Source organism: Styela clava, chromosome 13, assembly GCF_964204865.1.
Source record: "Styela clava chromosome 13, kaStyClav1.hap1.2, whole genome shotgun sequence".
Taxonomy (NCBI): domain Eukaryota; kingdom Metazoa; phylum Chordata; class Ascidiacea; order Stolidobranchia; family Styelidae; genus Styela; species Styela clava.
In genome coordinates, this window is record NC_135262.1 from 2,950,480 (window position 1) to 2,977,396 (window position 26,917).

Here is a 26,917-nt window from a genome sequence, read left to right on the forward strand (position 1 = left end):
TCGGTTACTGCTTCCCCTACTATCGAGTCCATGCTTTTAAAAAAATAAATGGCAAACTAATCCCATACTCGACATGGACTGGTAACCAGACGAGAGGCCGTGGTTCGCCATATGATTAAGCTGTTTTATCTCTTTCCTTTCCCCGGGGTAAATAAGTAAATCCTCATATATCTTACATATCAATCTAACAATTATCACAGCATCATGCTTCTGTATCTTTGATAACAAATTTTTATTCCAAAATCTTCAATTTTTTCTGTCCATGTTACCTATGTTCATAATCTTACTCTGTACATGTTTAAGGGGTGGCTTTAATTTATCTTCTTTGGCCTTGTCTGCCAGACTCTTTGGTATAACTTTTTTTTATAAAATGTCGAAGATAGCATGTTGAGTTCTTTAATAGGAGGGTGAATCCCGAAAGAGCTGTTTCGAGTTACACCTCTGCAACTTTTTATTGAAATTTGCGTCAAACATAGATTAGATGACTGTTAAGTTTAGTTTATTACTTCACAAAAGCATGAACCCACATGAACCACCCTACGGCTGCGAGAAGTACAGCAACCTTCTCTCACATAATTATCCCTCGCAGGATTTGAACCCATGCAGGGTAATCATAGTTGCGGTGACGAGTAGATTACCACCGCTTAGCCCGATAGTCATAGTTGTGATGACGAGCAGATTACCGCCGCTTAGCCCGATGTGCCACACCGCTGAGATGATATTTGACTCTATGAAGCAAAATTTAGAATTCATTTAGTTTAGGAATGCAATAGAGGTAGATTCACTCACTTTTTGCTAATATTTTCTTGCTTCGTACATTCTAACACGTATATCTGATTCACTTTGACTTTGCTTTGGTATATCTTTCAGTAGTGTCGACTGTGCTTTATGCCTACTTTTCTTTTTGGTGCGCTTATTGCTTGGTGTAATTTTTTTACTACTCCAAAAGTATGTGAACTAAGATGGCGGACACCGTAACGTAGTACGTGTACCAGGTTAGGCCATAATTCCAGGTACACAAATACTACGGGAGTCACTTGGCTAGTCCCCGAACTCGTAATAGAACTAAAATAAGGAAAATTGGAATGAAATTATGGCCTAACTCTAACCTGGTACACATACTACGTTCCGGTGTCCGCCATCTTGGATTACATACTTCGGGAGTACCATTTTTCTGCTTTCTATAGAGCTAAGAATAGCGGCAGTGTAGCCGTCAAAATGTTACCCAAGTCATTGTCAATCATGACAAAATGATTCTTCGAATTATAATAGTATTTAATATTGTGAATTCTCAATTTCACGAATAATTAGAAAAATCATTTCATTAGGTATCACCAGATTCAAAAATTTTCAGAATTAGTTTATTCATAATATTAAATTCTCTGAGTTTTTGCCACACCTGGGCACTGCTTTCTATACTCAATCTTAAATTTAAATGTATCCATTCATGCATGACGTCCCTTTTACAGAATTTTCCTGTTAATTTCCATTCCACATGATTAAAATAGCTGATATATATAATTAATGTGGTATTATTGCAAACTGATTGTAGAATTTTTGACAATGGTTTGATTTTCTTTTGAATTTACAACATAATGTACTTTATTTTGATTTTTCATGCAATTACACAAAATTTGATTTTTAATAGAATGATAAGCCCTCGATGCTTAAACTAAGCCTAGATTTGATGAATTCTCCCCCTCATTTAGATACTCGAAGTATGTGAACCAAGATGGTGGACACCGAAATGTAGTATGTGTACCAGGTTAGGGTTAGGCCATAATTTCATTACAAATACTGTGGTCAAATACTGAGTCACTTAGCTAGTCCCGAACTGGTAATAGACCTAAAATTGAAATAAAATTATGGCCTAACCTTAACCTGGTACACATACTACGTTCTGGTGTCCGCCATCTTGGTTCACATACTTCACCTCATTTATAGCAAACATGTATAAGGCCATGTGGAAAGATTTTACATTTTATACTTTATACGTTCCATAAATTCCCTGCCGCGTGACATTAACACATTCCTAACAACTTTTCAATGTCTTCAGGTCCTGGAATCATGTATACTGCTCTATATCGGATAAACATCTCAGATTTTACAAAGATTCAAAAAGTGCGAAGGCAGATACTTTATTCCATGGAGAGTCACCGGTTGATTTGAAGGATGCTAAGTAAGTGTTGCCCCAGTTTTACCCTGTATTTGTATCTGGCCCTTTTGTATTGAAGGTCACACACCCTTGTTTTAAACAACTATTCTTGTTCTGGGTGAAGTGGCCTCTTACAAGTAGATAGATATACTGTCATAGCAACTTGTAAGCTAGATGGTAAGAAAGGGACGTCAATAATGACTCAACGAGAATATCGGTCAGAGGCCGAAGACTTATTGATCGAAAGTTAGGGGATCCCCCAAAACAGCGCTCTTACTCCATAGTGACACCTTGTGTTCCATCACTAATTGATTAATAACTCGCTAATTATACGACATAATTCATCCAAAATCAATAGGTTTTTGATGCGAGATATGATGAATGCATATGCAAAATTTGGGGCGGATTCATCCTCGCTTTCGTGAGATATCGCGTGTATCTAACAGACAAACAAACAAACAAACAGACAAATGCCTATCAACATACTTACCGATCTTGAGATCGATAAGTAATAATCTAAGCAAGCTACCCAACGACAACCTTTCATTTGGTTCATTTTAAATGTTGTAACAAATTGAGTACGTAATGTCGTACCTTCTAACTAGTAGTTCCCTATGAACAAACTCTTGTTGCGGGTGAACATAAAAACTAACTTGATTCTACTTTCTTAGATGTGATGTTGCATCTGACTACAAGAAGAAGAAACATGTCTTCAGATTGAAGTTACCAACAGGATTGGAATATCTTTTCCAGGCTAAGGATGATGTAAGTGGGAGTCTCCTTGTGTTGTTAATCGTCCATGGATCATACGAGGCTAATATTTGATTTTGGTGCCAGCAAATAAGTAAAAGTTTTTCTCGCCAAAGAGGTTTCATGAACTTCGTGAAATTGTCTAGTTGCTCTGTTCAGAGCAAAAGTTTTATAGAAATGACTAGTGTTGCATTATCTACGCTTGGCATAAAATATTGATTCGTGGACGCTTCCGAAGTATGTGTACCAAGATGGCGCACAACCTGAACCCTAATCTGATACACATACGATGTGCAGGTTGTGCGCCATCTTGATACACATACTTCGGGAGGTCCGATTCGTGAATCAACAAGAGAGCAATGTTCATGAAAGTCGCTCTTCAACATCATTGATTCCTTGCTGAGAGTTTACTGAAAAGACTAGAAGATAACAGTGCCGTAATAAAGTGCTCCCATATTCCATAAAAAGTGTTCTTATAGAGTAAATTATAACAGTAAAAAACGGGACCAATAGCTGAAATTTGATGATAAAAAAAATTTATAGCCTCCCGTCGACTTCTTCCATTTTCAAGAACTAAAAATTTGAAATTTATTGTTTCATTTTTTAACAGAACGAAATGCAAAATTGGATTTCTCGTCTTCAAAATCTCGATTCATCAATAAACAGCGGGGTTAGTACGCCAACTCGTACGTCAATAAACGCCGAACCAAGCCCGAAAGGAAAGAAAAGACGAAGCCTCTTGAAAGGCGGAAAAAAGAAGTAAAACAAAAATTATAAGACCATAAACTCATATTACAATATTCATGGGTCTCTGAGACACCGTGTGGACACTATAAAAATGATTTTCAAGAATTGAAACATATACCAATACAAAAAGGAATAGTCACTCCGAAAGGTCATTAAAATGCATTTCTGCCAAAAATAATTAAGCACAACCAAAATAATATCTAAATATGATAATAGGAAGCATATTGGAGCAGAAAATAAGTCCAGTAAATATACAAATTAGCATTAACTGGGTAATCGGTGCTTATATTCATTGGATATATTACATTTATAAATTATTTGTAACAGATGTTTATTTAAAATAAATATACAATTTTGTGGCCATGTTGGCAACAGTCTTGACTATATTATTTGTATATCAAAAAATACTAAATGTTCCTTCCTTGAATCACATTTTTGGAAAAAGGGGCAGTTTGAATGCATTTAAAAATGGATTTCCTTTGCCCAATAGGCAGAATTTTTGAGTGCGCAAACCCTGTATATTGATTCTGCAAAAATGCTCAAAATAATAATATTTTTTCCATGTTCCTGAACTGTTTTTGTTGTTCTATTATTGCAAAGTTACTGTTCCAAAATAAAATTTCATTCTGTTTGGTGCTGAAACAGCAAAGTTTTTGTTCTTGTTTTTTTTTTGTTTGTCAACATTGTAGAAGAACTGGGTGCTTTTTGATACCTTTTTGAATTTGTGTGTATATCGGATAAATTTTTAATTAAAAACGCTATTTCTGTAACTATTCTTGGTGCAAAATTACAAATATATTAAAAAGGTTAAGAAATGTTTGCCATTTGAAGAATCTTGATTGAAAACTGTATGCTTGTAGACTCTGTATAATAGTTGATTTGTGAAAATGAATCTCATTTTAAGCTCTGCATAATTTTTGTTTTTGAATAATGTTTCGTTTTTCATTGAAGTGTTCTTCAAATAGTGTCATTTTATTGTTTTGTATGACATCACTATCACACTGCATTATTACATAACGTTCACGTTACTATGACATCACATATACTGGTACGCAAATAGTCATATAGTAGCTGGTGGTCTAATCCTTGTTTATGATCGATTTTTCGCTTTCATGGTTGAGTGCTTCTGGATATGGATGAGTGATTCAAATTCGGAAATACTTTTGTGGTACTGGTTGCCACAATCGTGTTTCTGGCTTGCACTCCATATAAAACCAAGACTTTTATATATGGTCAAACCTTGTATAAAAACACTGACTGTAATACTAAGCTTTGATTACATATTCTGGGTCACGAAAGGTGTTTAATATTGCCTGAGAAAGCACACAAAATGGAATTTATAGTAAAATAACACATGTTGGAAATTTTTTTGTTACAAACACAACAATCCATCTAAAATGCTCCCTCTTACATAATAATCGTAAAATTATTGTGATAATAGCTGTTGCTGTATACATGTGTTGCATTAATAACAAATTCGTGATTCAAAAATATTCTCTAGGCCTAGCTTTTATTATTTGCTTGTATATAGTAGTTATGCCAATTTGTAGTTAAAAATTGCTAAATTTGTGTAAAAGCCTTGATTTATGTATCAAAATGGGACTGAGAAAGCCTCTAACAAGAGTATATTCAATAACATTTGTGGCAACACTGTATTTTTGGTTCAGAATAAGCTTGTGCACCTCAAATTAGGGGGTGTATCAAAAAAGATGCAAAAATATTATTGCCTCTGGTTTAATTTTAATTCCTGGTATTCCTAAGGTTTCTATTTTAATAGCAATTATATGATATATTCCAGGCTTCTTCCTACAAAATTTTACATAAATAGAAAATATCACTGATAAAAGGCAGCAGTTTTTGGTATATATGTCTTAAAGTTCAGGTTTTTTGACTCTCACTGATTTTTTGGCATCTCCCTCCAGAAGTTGGCGTTTTTGGTCCCATTTTGGTGTGAAACTCTGCCAGAATCGAAAACACTATTATTAATAATCTGTTACTGTAAATTTTTATTGGAGATTCTGACTAAAATTTTGTGTCGTGGAGTTGAAAATCATAAACTATAATCTTTGTGCTTTGTATGGAAACGATGCTTAAAATAAATTCGTTGATAAAATTGTGTTGAGTTATGTCCAAAATGACAGGTCACACCCACCAAAAAAAATCAAATAAACAAACGTGGAAAAACGATTTACGATCGGGCAGTACATTGAAGGCAATTTATCAAAAACAGCAATTATGATAAGGGTACGCCAGTCCAGCAATAATCCGCTCTGTGGTGCCATCTTAGGATAGGATTTACATATTTATCGCGGGGGAGAGGATTCCTTCGAACCCGCGCAGAGTAATCAGAGGTGCGGTGTTGAGCATATCCCTAACGTTTAGCACGATGAGCCACACCGTCGCGCCTTGAAATCTACTTCATACATCTTGTTGGAATACTTGTTGCATCGAGAGTAAAAGTGGTTTGCTCATCCGTTTATGTTTTTTGCCCTTACCATCTACGACTGAAATTTTGCCTAGGAGCTACTTGTGCGTAACATCAGAATGAAATTTTGAGAATCACTCATTGGCCGAATGACGTGTGACACCGTTATTGTTTGGTGATGACTTCTTAGGTATGTTAGTCGTTGGGGTAAAGTCAACTTAGGATAGGATTTATAATTTGTACCATTCGACTCTTGATTCCCGTTTACGGAATATAAATGTTGACACCTTAAGGTGGAGCAATGAGCATATATACAATGAGTGGAAACTTGCAAAGATTTGCTCATTTTGGTATTGTTCCCTGCATTTTTTACGTCGTCCGGCTAAATGGTTCGTTGCATATTAAGAAAACGGATTGCTCGCTGCCAAAATCCCTTGCTTCGGCCGAGTCGGGTGCGAAATTGGCCGTATTGAGGTCTTTAATTCTTCAATACATATTTGGTTTTGGGTTTCGAAGTATGGTATGCTGAAAGCATACAACTATGAGCATATGCTTATTGGGACTATTAGACAGAAAACGTAGCTACAGTACAGAATATGAACCAGTCGCCCAGTGGAGTGCGGTTATTTATGTATTTATTAGGATAAGGATTTACATATTTATCCCGGGGGAAAGGAAAGCCGATAAGACGGCTTATTCATATGGCGAACCACGGTCTCTCGTCTGGTTACCATTCCAAGTCGGGTATGGGATTAGTTATATTGTTTGTTTTCGGAAGCATGGACTTGAAGCATGGAAATATGTAGAAAAATATAGAGAATTATAGAATAAACAACCCATTTGAGAGGGAATTGAAAAATTTATGTAAAGCGTTATTTCAAAAAGAAAATTATATGTTTATGATATGTATTTTATATTTACTAATTTCATTTTTATTGTTTTATATAATGCATTTATTAAAATAACCTAATTATGGTATGGATTACTACTGGAATTGAACAAAATAAATACTGAATCATGGATGCAAAATGGAATATGAACTTATTTATATTATATATATTATTTTATATTAACCGTAATTAAAATCACTCATTGAGTGAACGAATGAGCATACTGTAATGCTTATTGGGAATACATACCATCTATTAGGCAGAAAACTTAACTACAGAACAGAATATGAACCAGCCAAGTGGTGACCTGGGATATTGTATTCATTGATATAGATAGAGTTAGTTTATTTTGAAAAGTTCACAATCTGACAATACAAACAAATAAAAAATGGAGAGTTCTGGAGAGCGAGCAAAACCTTTAAAAAAGTTTAAAACACGATGAGTATTATTTCCCCGCCTCGTTATAACAAGTAGTAATGTGTAATGAATTTAATTCACTGTGGTAAATGAATTGCTATCTTTTTATTTGTTATGAGCACACTTGCTGGAACTCCATAATCTATTATTTTATTTGTTAGTAACACTTTTTATAAAAATATCGAATTGTTTATCATACTTGCATCCATATTTCGCCCTAAATTCAATGACACTTTCTCTGTATCCAAATATCTATGTACATGACCACATTATTTATTTTTTAGTAATACTTCATTTAAAAGTATCTTAATGTTTATTATACTTTCTATTCTGGTATTTAATCAGTTTTTTGCCTTGAATTTTATTCTATGATACTTGCTCTGTATCCAAATATCTATATGTATATGAGCACCTCATTTATTTTTTAGTACCGGTAATACTTATTTAAAAATAACCTATTGTTTATCATTGCTATTTCAGTATATTATCAATATTTCGCCTTAAAATTCATTCTATGATACGTGCTCTGTAGCCGAATATAGATATGTACATGAGCACTTTATTTCATATATATATATATCTGCTGGAGAAGGGTCAAATCCTGATCATGTATTAATGTGTGTCACTATCCTCTAAATCACTTGCCAGTCATAATCAAGTATTATAATTTGATGTGTTCAAATTATAGTGTATAAAGAAATATACTCATGATTGCTATAATAATAGAATTTTCCTCATCTTTGCTCATAAAAAACCCATGTCCTATCACATTCATTTTTAGTAGACAAATTTTCCAAATAATAGGTATCCTCGCTAACCCATTTTTATGCAGTTGATATGCAATACATGTCAACTTATCAGCTGAATAAATGATGATCTTAGGACAAAACATGATAATTTAGTACTTTCCAAATCAAAAATTCTTGTGAATAATGTATATAGTGAATACGGTATATGAGAGCTATTGAAGAATTTAACACCGAACCTGTTAAATGACCCCAAATGTTGTAACGTTGTCTCCCAGTCAAACACCTGAGCATCTGTTTTTTTTTTATTATAATTTATATATGTTCATGGTTTGACGAACGAAATAAACTCTCCCTCTCTATTAGTTTAAAATACTGTAAATATTTGCATATCAAAACTTGTCATTTATTTTGTTCCATCCATGTATTTTCAACTGTTTTTCCAATAAAACGTACTTATGCCTTACTGTTACTACTGTTATTTGTAGCTTATTATTGTTAGCTAACTATTTTGAGGTGGGGCGCAAGACTTCACAAATTCTAAAAAGGGGGTGCGGCTTGAAAAGTTTGTATGTAGTAGACCCTAACCTGGTATACATGGTTCCGGTGTCTACCAACTGGGTTTACATACTTCAATTTGTATTACAGTTGTAAAACAGAAAAAGGCTGAATGTCGGTCTTATTCCATCTGTAAATTTACCAAAAACTCCACAAAGAATGAACAATGTGCCAGACCATGTGTATTATCGATGAAATGAAAAGTGACATATAAAAAATACAGAAGCTGTAGAAAATATTTTGCATTCCAAAAAAATTAGTTCACATATTAAATATTTTACATTACAAAAAAATGGTGCTCCAGAAGTATGTGTACCAATATGAAGGTAACTAATTTTGTTCGCCTATTTTATATCAAGTTGTGTAAATGGACTAAATTCTATCGGTAGGGGGATATTCACTTGTGTAACACAGACAATTCCCGAACTTTTAATAGAACAAAAATAAGGAGAATCGTAACCTAACCTGGTACACATACTACAAGAGTACCGAAAAAACAGCTCACATAGTAAAAGCAGTTATGGAAATACTTTACATTACAGAAAAATTAATTCACATAGTAAATAGCAGACGCAGGATGTATTTTGCATTGCAGAAAAAATAGCTCACATAGTTAATAGCAGTCCTGAAATATTTCTCACTATTGATAACAAAAGTATAATTGCATCCAAATCAACAGTATCTATATGACTATATAAAGAATCGTTAAAATTAAATGATATGCAAGAATCATATTGATAACAAAATGTATTCTAATCAATTTTAATATATCTAAACCAAAACTTCATAAATATTTTTTGTAATTTACAATACATGAAAATATGTGAAACAAACTCAGGTTCTCCATTACATAATACACACATTTCATTCCCTGATTTTCTTCCAATTTCTGGCTTTTGTTTTCAAAGGCAAGATACCAGGTATCCCAGAGTAATTTATAGTTAAAATCAGTATTTTAATAAGTAAACGAATAGCTCGCAGAGCCATGTGATTCATATGGAGGACAGAGCTATGATTGTGAGAGGCCGTGGTTCGCCATGTATTTAGGCATTCTTCTCGGCTTTCCTCTTCCATGGATAAATATGTAAATCCCATGTTATATCAATGAATAAATACATAAATAACCGCACCCCTCTCGGCGACTGGTTCATATTCTGTTCTGTAGATACGTTTTCTGCCTGATAGATATGCATTCCCAATAAGCATATGCTCATAGTTGTATGCTTTCAGCGTACCATACTTCGAAATCCAAAACCAAAGATGTATTGAAGAATTACAGACCTCAATACGGCCAATTTCGCACCCGACTCGGCTGAAGCAAGGGATTTTGGCAGCGAGCAATGCGTTTTCTTAATATGCAACGAACCATTTAGCTGGACGACGTAAAAATGCAGGGAACAATACCAAAATGAGCAAATCTTTGCAAGTTTCCACTCATTGTATATATGCTCATTGGGTGGAGCAATAAAGTGCATAAGATGTCAAAATTCGCCTTGTCGGACCACCTCTGTGAAGCTTGTCGTAATTTCACATTTCTCTACAGGGAAATACAAAAAAATTGATTAATTTCCCAAGCAAATATTCTATTCAAAACTTTTTAGCCATACGTAATTCATTTAAAAATGAAATTGAATCTCTCCGCTAGGTGTTGCTTCCGTTGCTAGGCTACGAGAGAAGCGCGTCTCCCTCGCAGTTTCGCACCTACCAGTACCGGTACTGAAGTCAGGTAACATTAAATGCTGCTACTTATCAGTACCTATACTTTACTTCCAATTTTGATTAGAAATACTGAAATATGGAGTCAGAAGGAGCAAAGTTGGATGAAGAAACATGTCAAGAAACAAAAGATGAGAGTGATTTTATAATCAAAGTTGGAGAAAAATCGTTTCCAGTTCATCGAAATGTACTTATCGCTGCCTCTGATTATTTCCGAGCCATGTTGTCTCACGATACTAAAGAACGACAAGAGGGAGTCGTTGATATGAAAGAAGTTGAACCAGACGCTGTAAAATTATGCATCGAATTTATCTATACTGGAGCCACAACTGTTACCATGGAAACAGTAGAAAATCTTCTGCCTGCAGCTGGAATAATGCAGCTTAATGCTATCAGTGAAAATTGTGTTGAAGTTCTAGAGGAAAACTTGGAAGCAGAAAACTGTATTTCTTTGTTAAAGTTTGCAAGAACGCATAGTTTAACTGATCTTGAAGAAGAAGCTTTGGAACTTTTCAGAGAAAATTACAATTTTGATAAATTTGGAGATTTTGTCGAACTTGAGAAAGAAGGTCTTGTGGAACGTATTTCTGATTTTAGTTTGAGAAATGAATTGGCCTGGGAAGTTATAATAAATTGGATCAAACTTAATGTTGAAGAACGAAGCAAAGATATTCTAGAATTTGTTGAACTATTAGATTGGGAATCCTCTCCTTCAGCGGAACTTTTGGAGAATTTGGGGTCAGAACCGATCTTCACAGATTCCCAAGAATGCAAGAAGTTCTTGTTTTGTCAGTTATTCATGGATTATAAAAAATTGAGACAGACGTTAACCGCTGAAAACTGCTTTATAATTCAACATTTGTCGACTGAATTTGAATTTCTTTCAAAACAAGCAATGGATGCTATTTACACATTCATGAACGTGAATTTGATTCCGATTTCAAAAAAGGAAAAATTCAAATCTTTAAGTGAAAAGTTGGTTTTGTCTCTGTTTAAAGATCGTACAATTGACTGTCTTTGTGATGAAAGCTCAAGGTGGGAGGCGATGGTCAGTTGGGTTGATGCTGACAGTAACAGAACCAACTGTTTCCCAAAATTAATTCAGTCTATTGATTTCAATCGCTTGTCAAAAGAATTTTTGTCAACGATTTTAAAAAATTGCAGCCTTGTCAATACTTCATTTGCTTATCAGGAAATTATTTTTGATCATGCAATGAAGAAAGGAAATACACATGAGAGATCTCACGTTGCATTTTTATATCCTGATGGCAGTATCTTTGCTCTCAATTTATTAAATAAAGAATGGCAGAGGCTACCAAGTGTATCAGAGAATAAAACTTTTCAGGTCATATTTTCGCTGCATGGACAGTTGTGTGTCATTGAAGACACCAATTTCAGTTATCTTGGTAGGAATTGGAAAAATTGGATTCCAAGGTGTTCATTATGTCAGGCCCCAAAAGAGAATGTGCAAGTTTCCGTTGCGGGAAATCATATATTTTTGATTGCAAGAGATGAAATACTCATTTATAACTCTCTCACCAATACTTGGTCTGAGGGATTTTCCGGCTGTGACTTTGAAGAGTTCATTGTTACAGCAATGGGACAGAATGTTTATGTAACAAGTACAGCAAAGGAGGCTCGCTATTTCGATATCGGAAGTCAATATTGGTCAAAAAAATTTAAAGTTGGACGAATAACTAAGAACGCTTCTACCACTTTCCATCAAGGAAAACTATATGTAGCTGGAGTTAAAGAACAATTCAATCAAACATTTGACAGAGTTATCCGATTCGGCAACGGAACATGGGAAAATTTGCATGATCTTCGTGTAAAAATCACTTCAAAAAGTTGGCTTTTCTCTACTGGACAAAGACTTCTTTTTTATTCATCAAGGACTTTGTATGCTTATGATGATATGTGTGATTCATGGGATATCTTCATGAAAATACCGCAATGTACCGAAGGTGGAATTGGTTATCGAACATTTATGGACCCTGTATCTGCATGCTCTTTTTCAGGCATTTTGGGTTCTATCAACCAAGTCAATATGCAGTGAATATTGAATATTGATTATTTGCCAAAGAATTATGCCTGTTTCAATATTCATCAAGATAATAAGTAAACAAGACTCAAATTGTTAACCTGTTTTTATTTTATGTGCATTTTCTCTATTTGAAAGTTAAGAGTTATTTAATAGAGTTTAGGTTATAAACAGAGCAAGATACTTTGGGAATTTCAGTCACAAAATTGTTAATATAAATCCAAGAAGTTGGGTGTAATAAAAATTTGGTTGTGATTAAGTGCGCTGCATGACAATGTGATTCTGAAAATATTTTGGATGCTAAAATATAGTAAAATTACTAGGGATGCAACAGGATTTGGACTCGTGCTCGGATTCGTGCCCGGGATATCATACGTCACGCGATAATCAATCGCAGACTGATGGCGCATTTCACGGAAAATTCAACTTTTTCGTTCTCTTTTGCCACGAGAGTGTCCAGCCGATTTCCTCACTATTCCTCTCTTTTATGCAACTATCTAAACAGGGGTTTGCGGTCAAATTAAAACAGTGCATCAAAAGTGCAATTCACGAAGGCGCTTGATAAACTATAAAGTATGCGTCGTTCACAGCGAAATTCCGTGGTTACATGTAGCTAGCCAGTCACCTCCCTTTGCCTGGCGATGTTTGGTAAATATTTTGCACATCCTATTTCGAACATCTATTAATCATCGATCATTAATTCGTAGTCAGCGAATACCCACATTCAAAAATAAAACAATAAATATCGTGAAAATTCATTTTAGAGGGAAGTGCAACTCGCGTATGTCAGTGCCATTATAATCGTTTATAATATGTACAAACTATCGCATGTATCGCCGATCAAATGCATGAAATGTGAAACTATTACTTAATGTTAATCATGTCAATTTTTTATTGTCATTCAATGAGTATTTGCATGTGCCATGATTAGTGGTGGGCAAAATCGATTTTTTACAGTCAAATTATTCGAATATTTTAACGAATACCGGATTGTGATATACTGATATATCTCAAAACTCTTTTCGAAATTTACTAGAAGACTCAAAACTCGTTAACAACATGGCTTTTTTATTTCATAATTTTGTCATAATCGCTGATTATTTTTTGTCATCCCGATCGTTTAATGCTGGTAAACTATATTGAAGCACTTTTTTCATTTACAAGTAATATTGATTCTCGCGCAATGGCGGATATCGTAGGGTCCCAATTTAAGGCGAACAATATTATCAATACTGTCCCCGGGATGCAATATTTGTGAAGCTGATAGTTCATTTTTTATGCTTTTAATTTTATATCGACGTTTCTAAATTTATTCAATAAAAAAGCAGTGTTGACAGGATTTATGCAATATTAGAAATTGAAAAGATATGATAGGCACAGAAAGAAAACAAAAAAAAACATAACACAAGATTTTTCACATTTATCGTTTCCGTTTGTTAGCGAGAGCCATAAGTAAATTCTTACACGTAATTAGTTGTAAATTAATTTCTTTTAAATTTTCTTTTTATTTTCAACGCGCTGTGATTTGTATCAATAAAAGTGGTTGCGGCGGAAAAAGAAAGTCCCTAAATTAGCTTATGACTCTTCTGAGCGCCCAAAACGACAATTAAATTCGTTTCTTATATGTTTCATGGAGAAAAAGGAAAACACGCCTTACTGAATTGCAACCAACAATTACGCATATATCATTATCAACTAAAAAAAGATTAAGCAACTTGAAAAAGCAAAAGTGTTTAGCAATAGCAATAGTGTTTAAAGACAGCTGGAAGCAATACGTTTTGAATTACCTTACATAGTCTCATTTTATTAAATATTAAATTTACGGCCAATATACGCGAACAACAGCATCCCTCTAGGTTTTTATTTCAGAGCTATGTAAAAGTATTGGACTCGGAATTCGGCCGAGCCGAACCTTTTCGGATTTGTCGCATCCCTAAAAATTACTACAACTAGTTTTTGTATTCCATCGTTGTTTAGGAGAAAACAGCTAACTTTATTTGGATTTGATTATATGAGAAATAAAGCACATATGTGTATAGAAATAATAGTTTTGATAATTTATTTGGTATTATCTATTTTTCCATTACATATTACCTTCACTGTTTATCGAGCCAGAATCTATTTTATCATTATGCACTTATTTCAATATTGGCTGATAGAGTCAATGCATCTCTAATACTCTTTATATTTACATCAAAAGTTCCTCAAACTATTCTTTAAGTTTAGATTGGGGAGTCTCAATTGTCTCAAATATATGTTTTTCTAAGCCATTCCACCCTAAGTGTTATAAATTGAAGTGACTGCTAGTGTACAACCTTGTTATATACAGATGTGCATTGTCAACTAATTTAGCATCAGTAAATCTGTAGATTGCAGGCACTAGTATTTGCTTAAATAAAAACTCATTGTAATTCATAAAGCTTCTTCAATGTAATCTGGTGCACATTTTATAGTTGAATATGATGATTTATCTGAATATATAATTATTTCATTACTGAACCACTTATTTCTCTTTTGCATGAACTTAAAGCAAAATTAGAAAAATCTATTCTATTTTTATTATCTAATTGTTTTTTTTACCATACTATATGTACTGATAAAACTATGGATAAATTTGTAATTATAATTTCAAATCACTGTATTTTTCAGTCAAATACTTCATTTCCTGAATTTTCCCTCCATATTTTTAGTCAAGTATGATTGTTTTTTCTCTGTTTCTGTTTCACATTTACTTGTATTGCGGGGCCCGACTAGATGTCTGCATTTGATTATAAGGCCCACCGACAAAATAAGTTGCAAACCCCTGGTCTTCTATTTTTCCTGTATTATTGAGAATTGTTTATTTTATGTTACAATCTTGTACAAACAGATATAACATTACTAGTTTCTGTCTATGCTTTTAGAAGAATTTTTGTCATGCTGATCAAAATGTTCTATCTTCGAAAACACTGACTTTTATTCCAGCCTTCCTATACACAATTGCTTTTATGAGAAATTTTTCATATATTGATAAAATGTTTCATCTTTGAAATCACTGTGAATTTTATTCCAGCCTTTCTATACAAAATTGCTTTTATAAGAATTTTTCATATATTGATAAAATGTTTCATCTTTGAAATCACTATGAATTTTATTCCAGCCTTTCTATACAAAATTGCTTTTATAAAAATTTTTCATATATTGATAAAATGTTTCATCTTTGAAATCACTATGAATTTTATTCCAGCCTTTCTATACAAAATTGCTTTTATAAGAAATTTTTCATATATTGATAAAATGTTTCATCTTTGAAATCACTGTGAATTTTATTCCAGCCTTTCTATACAAAATTGCTTTTATAAGAATTTTTCATATATTGATAAAATGTTTCATCTTTGAAATCACTGTGAATTTTATTCCAGCCTTTCTATACAAAATTGCTTTTATAAGAATTTTTCATATATTGATAAAATGTTTCATCTTTGAAATCACTGTGAATTTTATTCCAGCCTTTCTATACAAAATTGCTTTTATAAGAATTTTTCATATATTGATAAAATGTTTCATCTTTGAAATCACTGTGAATTTTATTCCAGCCTTTCTATACAAAATTGCCTTTATAAGAATTTTTCATTTTGATAAAAATGTTCTATCGTTGAAATCAGAAACCACTTATAAGACCCAACATTGAAAATACATTTTTTCTTAATATTTTAAAGTCCTTATATCTGTAATTACTGACTGGTTAATTATTGAATTGCTTTGATGATAAATTGACAAGCTTATACCGCCTTATTGAGTTTTTTTTCTTCTCAATATCAATATGAGGAATCTATCATATGTTTTATTGATTATGCATGTGTTTTATATCTAACTTCATATAATAATAAAACTGTGCCTTTCACTACAATTCCTTCATTTTAATCCAGAATTTTCTTCCATAATATTTATTCAAGCATGATTGTATTCTTTTCTCAGTTTCTGTTTTACAGTTTCTTAATATTAAACAATGAATGAATTTTATCAAGTAACAACGTCACTGTGGCCTAGACAAATCTTCTGTAATCTGAGGAAGGGATATAGTAATTGTTTCAAGCAATGCCAGCAATGCCAATGCCATTTGCATTTATATCATATTTATTCTTTTCCTTCTCCATCTAAGTAGTGTTTAATTAGGATCAGTAGATTGACGTGGTATAATATAGTAAAATGTTTTTATTTTGACGCAAGAAGCTGCAACAGCGAGTTATGTTGGACACACTTATATTAATATAGAAGGAAATTTTAAATTCTCGTAGCTGTCATGAATTGAATATTTTACGCGACAGAAAAGTAGGCTCTTTTAACGAGTGCGTAATCGCGGCGACTTTTTCAGAAGGAAATTGGGATTTCCGATTTTGACCCCCCCCCCCCACCCCCTCTTTTTGAAAATCCTGGCCTTACATCTGCTTGTTTTCATCACAAGGGGATTTTGAGGTGAATTGCCTGTTTTCAATTAAATTTTGCCTCAGAATGATACTAAGGAGAGCAGACCTAGCCTGGCATGGCCTATGTTTTAACATTTATTGAGTAATGAATTTATACACAAACAGTTACCTATCTGTAGGCCTACTGTCTGAATGTTACTTTACTTAGAACTTGGATTAGAAATACTAAAATATGGAGGCAAAAGGAGCAAAGTTAGATGAGGAATTATCTCAAAAAACTAAGGATGACTGCGATTTTACAATTAAAGTTGGAGAGGAATCGTTTCCAGTTCATCGGAATATACTTATTGCAGCCTCTGATTATTTCAGAGCCATGTTGTCTCACGATACTAAAGAACGACAAGAGGGAGTTGTTGATATGAAGGAAATTGAATCAGACGCTGTAAAATTATGCATCGAATTTATGAATACTGGCGCCACAACTGTTACCATGGAAACTGTGCCAAATCTTCTGCCTGCAGCTGAAATAATGCAGCTTAATGCTCTCAGTGAAAATTGTGTTGAATTTTTAGAGGAAAACTTGGAAGCAGAAAATTGTTTTTCTGTGTTAAAGATAGCAAGAACGCATAGTTTTACTGATCTTGAGGAAAAAACTTTGGAACTTTTCAGAGAAAATTACAATTTTGAAGAATTCGGAGATTTTACAGAACTTGAGAAAGAAGGCCTTGTGGAACGTATTTCTGATTTTAGTTTGAGAAATGAATTGGCCTGGGAAGTTATAATAAATTGGATTAAACTTAATGTTGAAGAACGAAGCAAATATATTCTAGAATTTGTGAAACTATTAGATTGGGAATCCTCTCCTTCAGCGGAACTTTTGAAGAAATTGTGGTCAGAACCGATCTTCACAGATTCCCGAGAATGCAAGAAGTTCTTGTTTTGTCAGTTATTCATGGATTATAAAAAATTGAGACAGACGTTGACCGCTGAAAACTGCTTTATAATTCAACGTTTGTCGACTGAATTTGAATTTCTTTTAAAACAAGCAATGGATGCTATTTACACCTTTATGAACGTGAATTTGATTCCGATTTCAAAAAAAGAAGAATTCAAATCTTTAAGTGAAAAGTTGGTTTTGTCTCTGTTTGAAGATCGTACAATTGACTGTCTTTGTGATGAAAGCTCAAGGTGGGAGGCGATGGTCAGTTGGGTTGATGCTGACAGTAACAGAACCAACTGTTTCCCAAAATTAATTCAGTCTATTGATTTCAATCGCTTGTCAGATGAATTTTTGTCTACGATTTTGAAAAATTGCAGCCTTGTCAATACATCATTTGCTTATCAGGAAATTTTTTTTGATCATGCAATGAAGAAAGAAAATACACATGAGAGATCTCACATTGCATTTTTATATCCTGATGGCAGTATCTTTGCTCTCAATTTATTAAATAAAGAATGGCAGAGGCTACCAAGTGTATCAGAGAATAAAACTTTTCAGGTCATATTTTCTCTGCATGGACAGTTGTGTGTCATTGAAGACACCAATTTTAGTTATCTTGGTAGGAATTGGAAAAATTGGATTCCAAGGTGTTCATTATGTCAGGCCCCAAAAGAGAATGTGCAAGTTTCCGTTGCGGGAAATCATATATTTTTGATTGCAAAAGATGAAATGCTCATTTATAACTCTCTTACCAATACTTGGTCTGAGGGATTTTCCGGCTGTGACTTTGAAGAGTTCATTGTTACAGCAATGGGACCAAGTGTTTATGTAAGAAGTACAGCAAAGGAGGCTCGCTATTTCGATATCGGAAGTCAATATTGGTCAGAAAAAATTCAAGCTGGACGAAAAACTAAGAACGCTTCTATCACTTTCCATCAAGGGAAACTATATGTAGTTGGAGTTGAAAAACAATCATTCAATGGAAAATTTAACGGAGTTATGCGATATGGCAATGGAACATGGGAAAATCTGCATGATCTTCGTGTAGAAATCACTTCAAAAAGTTGGCTTTTTCCTACTGGACAAAGGCTTCTGTTTTATTCATCAAGGAACTTGTATGCTTATGATGATATGTGTGATTCATGGGCAATCTTCATGAGAATACCGCAATGTACCAAAAGAGGAATTGGGGATCAAAAATTAATGGACCCTGTATCTGCATGCTCTTTTTCAGGCATTTTGGGTTCTGTCAATATGCAGTGAATATTGAATATTCTCCAAAAGATTTATGCTTGTTTTAACATTCATCAAGATAATAAGTAAACATGACTCAAATTGTTGAACTGTTTTTATTTTATGTGCATTTTCTCTATTTGAAAGTTATAGATTATCTAATAGAGTTTAGGTTATAAACAGAGTAAGATACTTTGGGAATTTCAGTCACAAAATTGTTAATATAAACCCAAGAAGTTGAGTGTAATAAAAATTTCCTCCATAATATTTACTCAAGTATGATCGTATTCTTTTCCCAGTTTTTATTTTACAGTTACTTGTATTGTGCGGCCCGGCTAAATGGCTGAAGTTACTTATGTGGCCCACCGACAAAAAAAGTTGCATACCCCTGTTCTATATTTTTCCCTGTATTATCAAGATTTTCTTTTATGTTACAATCGTATACACACATAGAAATGTAACATTACTAGTTTCTATATTAATGGTTGCACAAATCAGATTTTAGACTTATTTTGGCAGATCGTTATTACATGCCCCCTTTATACACAATTGCTTTTATAGGAATTTTTTTATATTGATAAATATGTTCTTTGAAATCACTGTGAATTTTGTTTCATTTTCATACGATCTTGTATCTCTGAAACCACTTATAAGACCCAACATTTAAAATACATTTTTTCCTGATATTTGAAAGTCTTTGCATCTGTAATTACTGACTGGTTGATTATTGACTTGCTTTGATTGTAAATTGACAAGATGATACCGCCTTATTGACTTTTTTTCTCGAGATGGATATGAAGAATCTATTATATGTTTTAATGATTATGCATGTGTTTTATATCAAACATCATATAATAATAAAACTGTGAACCAACTTTCTGAATTTCCAATTCTTCAAATCACTGTATTTTCAGTCAATTCCTTCATTTTAATCCTGAATTTCCCTCCATATTTATTTATATTCAAGCATGATTGTATTCTTTTCTTAGTTTCTGTTTTACAGTAACTTAATAATGAATAGTTCGAGTTACTCTTGGATTACGGGATTTACATGGCTTGTCATAATGTGGATATTCATCAAGTAACAGCGTCACTGTGGCAAAGACAAATCTTCTGTTATCTGTGGGATGGATATAGTAATTGTTTCAAGCAAAGCCATTTTCTCTCAAGGCTAAATTTATTATATTTGTTCTTTTCTTCTCCATCTAAGTAGTGTTTAATTAGGATCAGTAGATTGACGTGGTATAGTGTAGTAAAATGTTTTTATTTTGACGCAAGAAGCTGCAACAGCGAGTTACGTTGGACACATTTATATTAATATAGAAGGAAATTTTAAATTCTGGTAGCTGTCATGAATTGAATATTTTTTATGCGACAGAAAAGTAGGCTCTTTTAATGGGCGCGTAATTGCGGCAACTTTTTCAGAAGGAAATTCCCCCCCCTCTCTTTTTGAAACTCCTGTCCTTACACCTGCTTGTTTCCATCACGGGGGATTTTAAGGTGAATTGCCTGTATTTCAATTAAATCTTGCCTCAGAATGGTACAACCGATAGCATACCTAGCCTGGCATGGACTATGTTTTAACATTTATTGAGTGATGAATTTATACACAAACAGTTACTTATCTGTAGGCCTACTGTCTGAATGTTACTTTACTTAGAACTTAGATTAGGAATACTAAAATATGGAGGCAAAAGGAACAAAGTTAGATAAAGAATCACCTCAAAAAACTAAAAATGAAAGCGATTTTACAATTAAAGTTGGTGAGGAATCGATTCCAGTTCATCAGAATGTACTTATCGCTGCCTCTGATTATTTCCGAGCCATGTTGTCTCACGATACTAAAGAACGACGAGAGGGATTCGTTGATATGAAGGAAGTTAAACCAGACGCTGTAAAATTATGCATCAAATTTATGTATACGTGTGCCACAACTGTTACCGTGGAAACCGTGCCAAATCTTCTGCCTGCAGCTGGAATAATGCAGCTTAATGCTCTCAGTGAAAATTGTCTTGAAGTTTTGAAGAAAAACTTGAAAGCAAAAAACTGCATTTCTGTGTTAAAATTGGCAAGAACACATAGTTTTACTGATCTTGAAGTAAAAGCTTTGGAACTCTTCAGAACAAAATACAATTTTGGAGAATTTGAGGATTTTGCAAAACTTGAGAAAGAAGGTCTTGTGGAACGAATTTCTAATTGTAGTTTGAGAAATGAATTGGCCTTGGAAGTTATAATAAATTGGATCAAACTTAATGTTGAAGAACGAAGCAAAGATATTCTGGAACTTGTAAAACTATTAGATTGGGTAACCCCTCCTTCAGCACAACTTTTGGTAAATTTGTGGTCAGAACCGATCTTCACAGATTCCCAAGAATGCAAGAAGTTCTTGTTTTGTCACTTGACGAATGTTGACCATTGAAAACTGCTTTATAATTGAACGTTTATCGACTGAATTTGAATTTCTCACAAAGCAAATGACTGAAGCCATTGGCAAATACATGGAGCTGAATCTAGGGATTATATCCAGGAAACAAAAATTCAAATTTGTCGGTGAAAACACGATTTCGTCAGTTTTTGAACAACGTAGTGGAAATTGCATCTACGCAGAAAGTTTGCGATGGAAAGCTATCATTGGTTGGGTCAAGCATGATTCAAAAAGACGAAAGTTTCTTCCAAAATTAGTTAACACCTTCTGTTTTGAGGATTTGTCCAAAGATTTCATTGATTCAATTAAACAGGAATCCTTATTGAGAGAAGTCCCGGAATGCTATGAAGTTTTGTTCGGAAACCTTGCTGACTTCTCTTTCAAGAAGAGAGAATCTCATGTTGCCGTTTTATACCCAGATCGTAGAGTATTCATGATAGATAGCAAAAGCAATTTACATCGAACTCTACCAGATATTGGTCGAAAAATATCTCACCAAAATCAAATATTTTCTTTTCAAAACAAATTGTGTGCGTTTATTGGAGATGAAATTTTAACTTTGTCGGAAGATAATAAAAAATGGGTCACAGTTTCTAAATTACAGCACATGCCTGGCTGGAGTGCTAAAGTTACAGCGACTGATCGGTACATATGTGTTATTGAAAATGAATCTTTGTCAATATATGATAACACCACAGATGAATGGAGAGAGAACTATCCTGGATGTGGTTTTCGTTTAAGTTTTATTGTGGCTTCTACTGCAACTCATCTTTATGCGCAGTCAAGAAACTATAAGGTATTCAGTTTCATTTCGAAAAGTTGGTCGGCTGAACTAAGTTATTCTACCTCTTTATTTGGTTCATCTACCCCTAACATTTCAGCAGTCAGACTCAACAACAATATTTATGTTGTATACCAGAATAAATGTGAGGTGAGGTACTGGAATGAGAACTCTGATTGGAAAAGTATTGCTGATGCTCCAGTTGATATGTTTTCGAATGTTTTTTTTTTTGCTTTTGATGACAAGCTAGTGTTGCTATCATCGGGAGAGCTTTATGTTTATCTTGAAATGACCAATACCTGGACAAAATGGGAAAAAAATCTGCCAACATACTCTGGAGTTACAGCACAAAAGACCTGGGATAAATTGGAACCAATTTCCATTTGTTCTTTCATGACAAATTGAAACTTTCCATGAAAGGATCATAGCTTTATTCAGTATATCCTTGCTGCATTGACTATATTTCGAGAAATATTTTTGGTTCTAAAATACATTTGACTGTGTTGAAATGCTAATATCCAAAGACACTGTAATTTATATCATGAGAATATGAATAAGAAATATTTTTATTGCTGATTTCTGATCTTGAAATAATCTGAAGTGCTTTACTTTATTTATTGTCTCTTCCAGTCCAAATAGTTAAATGTATTCTCCATGCTTTCAAAATGACTGCTTAGCTATTCTTATACCTGCTGTGGCCTATTATTTGATTGAACCGTCTGATTGACTTTCCTTTCCCCATAATAAATTACGCAATTGCTTTATTATCAATCTTGTTATTATTTCGTAATAATAAATCTGTGCAATCCTTATGAATTTTAATTGCAAATCTGTCAAAAACTTAATTACGCAATTATTATCAAAAAATTAATTATGCAATTATTATTATTTCATAATAATAAATTTGTGCAATCCTTCCGAATTTCAAATCAATGTAAGATTCATTAGTGAAGATTTATTTCCTTTCGTTTATATTTTCATGTTCATGAGTCTGAAAAATTTAGAAGATTGTATAATTATGCACCTTATTGACTTTTTTTCTTCTAAGATGAATATTAAAAATTTATTATGTCTTCAACAATTATTTTATATCAAACTTCATATAGTAAAAAAATCTATGTACTTCTGAATTTTAATTCTAATCACTGTAGTTTATCTAAATATTTTAAAGTCCAAGCATATGTAATTACTGACTGGTTAATTATTAATTGGCTTTCCTATATTGACATTTTTACGCCTGAAATGAATGTAAAAAAATCTATTATTTTTTTATAATTATGCAATTGTTTTTTCATCAAACTTCATATAATCATAATAAAACTGTAAACTTTTTTAAATTCAATTCAAATCACTGTATGTTTCTTTGCAATTCCTTCGTCTTAGTGACTTCCTTTCTACATAATGAATATGAAAAATATTTTATACGTTTTTAATAATTATGCGATTGTTTTATTATCAAACTTATAAACTTTTTCAACTTTAATTCAAATCATCGCATTTTTCTTTGCAATTCCTTCATTTTAATTCCCGAATTTTTCCACCCTAATTTTTATTCAAGCTTGATTGTATTCTTTTCTCACTATTTCTGTAACTATTCTTGGGGCAAAATTAAAAATATATTAAATTTGGTTAGAAAATATTTAAGATTTTGGTCCGATATTTTCTGCCATTTGAAGAATCTCGCTTGAAAACTGTATGCTTGTAGACTCTGTATAATAGTTGATTTTTGAAAAACAATCTGATTTTAAGCTCTGCATAATTTTTGTTGTGTTTTTCAAATAGTGTCATTTTATTGTTTTGTATGACATCACTATCACACTGCATTATTACATAACTTTCACGTTACTATGACATCACATATACTGGTACGCAAACAGTCATATAGTAGCTGGTGGTCTAATCCTTGTTTATGATCGATTTTTCGCTTTCATGGTTGAGTGCTTCTGGATATGGATGAGTGATTCAAATTCGGAAATACTTTTGTGGTACTGGTTGCCACAATCGTTTTTCCGGCTTGCACTCCATATAAAACCAAGACTTTTATATATATGGTCAAACCTTGTATAAAAAAACTGACTGTAATACTAAGCTTTGATTACATATTCTGGGTCACGAAAAGTGTTTAATATTGCCTGAGAAAGCACATGAAGTGGAATTTATAGTAAAATAACACATGTTGGAAATTTTTTTGTTACATACACAACAACCTATCTAAAATGCTCCCTCTTAGATAATAATCGTAAAATTATTGTGATAATAGCTGTTGCTGTATACATGTGTTGCATTAATAACAAATTCGTGATTCAAAAATATTCTCTAGGCCTAGCTTTTAATATTTGCTTGTATATAGTAGTTATGCCAATTTGTAGTTAAAAATTGCTAAATTTGTTTAAAAGCCTTGATTTATGTATCAAAATGGGACTGATAAAGCCTTTATCAAGAGTATATTCAATAACATTTGTGGCAACACTGTATTTTTGATCCAGAATACGCTTGTGCACTTCAAATTAAGCGGTGTACAAAAAAAGATGCAAAAATATTATCGCTCTGGTTTAATTTCAATTCCTAGTATTCTTAAGGTTTCTATTTTAACAGCAATTATATGATATATATTCCAGGCTTCTTTCCACAAAATTTTACATAAATAGAAAATATCACTGATAAAAGGCAGCAGTTTTCAGTATGTATGTCTTAAACTTCAGGATTTTAGACATTTCTTGGCATTCCCCTCCAGAAGTTGGCTATTTTGGTGAGAAACTCTGCCAGAATCGAAAACATTATTATTAATCATCTGTTACTGTAAATTTTTATTGGAGATTCTGACTAAAATTTTGTGTCGTGGAGTTGAAAATCATAAACTATAATCTTTGTGCTTTGTATGGAAACGATGCTTAAAATAAATTCGTTAATAAAATTGTGTTGAGTTATGTCCAAAATGACAGGTCACACCCACCAAACAAAATCGAATAAAACAAACATAGAAAAAGTACTTTGAAGGCAATTTATCAAAAACAGCAATTATGATGAGGGTACGCCAGTCCAGCAATAATCCGCTCTGTGGTGCCATCTTAGGATAGGATTTACATATTCATCCCGGGGGAAAGGATTCCTTCGAACCCACGGAGAGTAATCAGAGGTGCGGTGTTGAGCGTATTCCTAACGTTTAACACAATGAGCCACACCGTCGGACCTAGAAATCTACTTCGTAAATCTTGTTGGAATACTTGTTGCAACCAGAATAAAAGTGGTTTGCTCATCCGTTTATGTTTTTTGTCCTGACCATCTCTGACTGAAATTTTGCCTGAATCTCTGACTGAAGCTACTTGTGTGTAACATCGAAATGAAATTTCGAGAATCACCCCTTGGGCCGAATGACGTGTGACACCGTTATTGTTTGGTGATGACTTCTTAGGGGTAAAGTCAACTTAGGATAGGATTTATAATTTGTACCATTCGACTTCGAAATGATTCGCGTTTACGGAATATTAGTGTTGACACCTTAAAGGCGGAGCGATGAAGTGCATAAGATGTCAAAATTCGCCTTGTCGGACCACCTCTGTAAAGCTTGTCGTAATTTCACATTTCTATACAGGGAAATACAAAAAAATCGATTAATTTCCCAAGCAAATATCCTATTCGAAACTTTTTAGCCATACGTAATTTATTTAAAAAATGAAATTGAATCTCTCCGCTAGGTGTTGCTTCCGTTGCTAGGCTACAAGAGAAGCGCGTCTCCCTCGCAGTTTCGCACCTACTAGTACCGGTACTAAAATCAGGTAACATTAAATGATTATTCATTTAATATATATACAACTTTTTGAGTTTGATTAATTTATTTACGACTTTATAGATATGTCTCCCAATTTGCGTTGTGCTTGACAGATTGAGATATAAATAAAAATGTAAGTCGGAAATTCTAGACTAAAATAAATTTAAATAAATGAAAATGAGGGCAAAGACCGTTGTCTCAACATATTTTCCAAGAATCTATTGATTGATCATCGACAGCGATTTCTTAATACATTATTATTTTTTATACATTTTTCTTGTGAGGGAATATATCTGTATTTCAATTAAATCTGGCCTCAGAATGGTACTGAGGCAGCAGACCTAGGCTGGTATGGCCTGTATATCCCAATATTTTTAAATAATAATCTCATATGCAAACAGCTACGGTACTTATCAGTACTTATACTTTACTTCCAATTGTGAATAAAAATACAGAAATATGGAGTCAAAAAGAGCAAATTTGGGTGAAGAAGCATGTCAAGAAACAAAAGATGAGAGTGACTTTATAATCAAAGTTGGAGAAAAATCGTTTCCAGTTCATCAGGATGTACTTATCGCTGCCTCTGATTATTTCCGAGCCTTGTTGGCTCACGACACTAAAGAAAGACAAGAGGGAGCCGTTGATATGAAGGAAGTTGAACCAGATGCTGTAAAATTATGCATCGAATTTATGTATATGGGTGCCACATCTGTTACCATGGAAACGGTAGAAGGTCTTCTGCCTGCAGCTGGAATATTGCAGCTTAATGCTCTCAGTGAAAATTGTGTTGAAGTTTTAAGCAAAAACTTAAAAGCAGAAAACTGTATATCTGTGTTGAAATTGGCAAGAACGCATAGTTTTACTGATCTTGAGAAAAAAGCTTTGGAACTTTTTAGAGAAAATTACAATTTTGAAGAA

At 33.3% G+C, this 26,917-nt stretch overlaps 3 protein-coding genes across 9 annotated transcripts in view; all 3 read left to right on the plus strand.

Moving 5' to 3' along the window:
• Window positions 1–5,765, plus strand: part of LOC120332889 (spectrin beta chain, non-erythrocytic 1-like) — an 88,528-nt gene extending 82,763 nt beyond the window's left edge. For all 7 annotated transcript variants that reach the window (XM_078119199.1, XM_039400219.2, XM_039400221.2 and 4 more), the window contains 3 exons: window positions 2,057–2,179; window positions 2,827–2,920; window positions 3,516–5,765. In XM_078119199.1, coding sequence (XP_077975325.1) covers window positions 2,057–2,179; window positions 2,827–2,920; window positions 3,516–3,668 — 370 coding nt within the window. In that variant the 3' untranslated portion in view covers window positions 3,669–5,765. The remainder of the gene's footprint in view (window positions 1–2,056; window positions 2,180–2,826; window positions 2,921–3,515) is intronic.
• A 3,141-nt stretch (window positions 5,766–8,906) lies between these two features.
• LOC120333292 (uncharacterized) lies at window positions 8,907–16,368 on the plus strand. Its single transcript, XM_078119566.1, has one exon. It carries the CDS (start codon window positions 10,484–10,486, stop codon window positions 12,458–12,460), a length of 1,977 nt encoding a protein of 658 aa, XP_077975692.1. The 5' UTR covers window positions 8,907–10,483; the 3' UTR covers window positions 12,461–16,368.
• Window positions 16,369–20,708: 4,340 nt separating this feature from the next.
• Window positions 20,709–21,443, plus strand: LOC120333302 (kelch-like protein 12). Its single transcript, XM_078119383.1, has one exon. It carries the CDS (start codon window positions 20,709–20,711, stop codon window positions 21,441–21,443), a length of 735 nt encoding a protein of 244 aa, XP_077975509.1.
• Window positions 21,444–26,917: the final 5,474 nt, after the last annotated feature.

Coding starts and splice junctions, on each gene's coding strand:
- LOC120333302 (XM_078119383.1), top strand. CDS start 20,709: ATGGAGGCAAAAGGAACAAAGTTAGATAAAGAATCACCTCAAAAAACT.
- LOC120333292 (XM_078119566.1), top strand. CDS start 10,484: ATGGAGTCAGAAGGAGCAAAGTTGGATGAAGAAACATGTCAAGAAACA.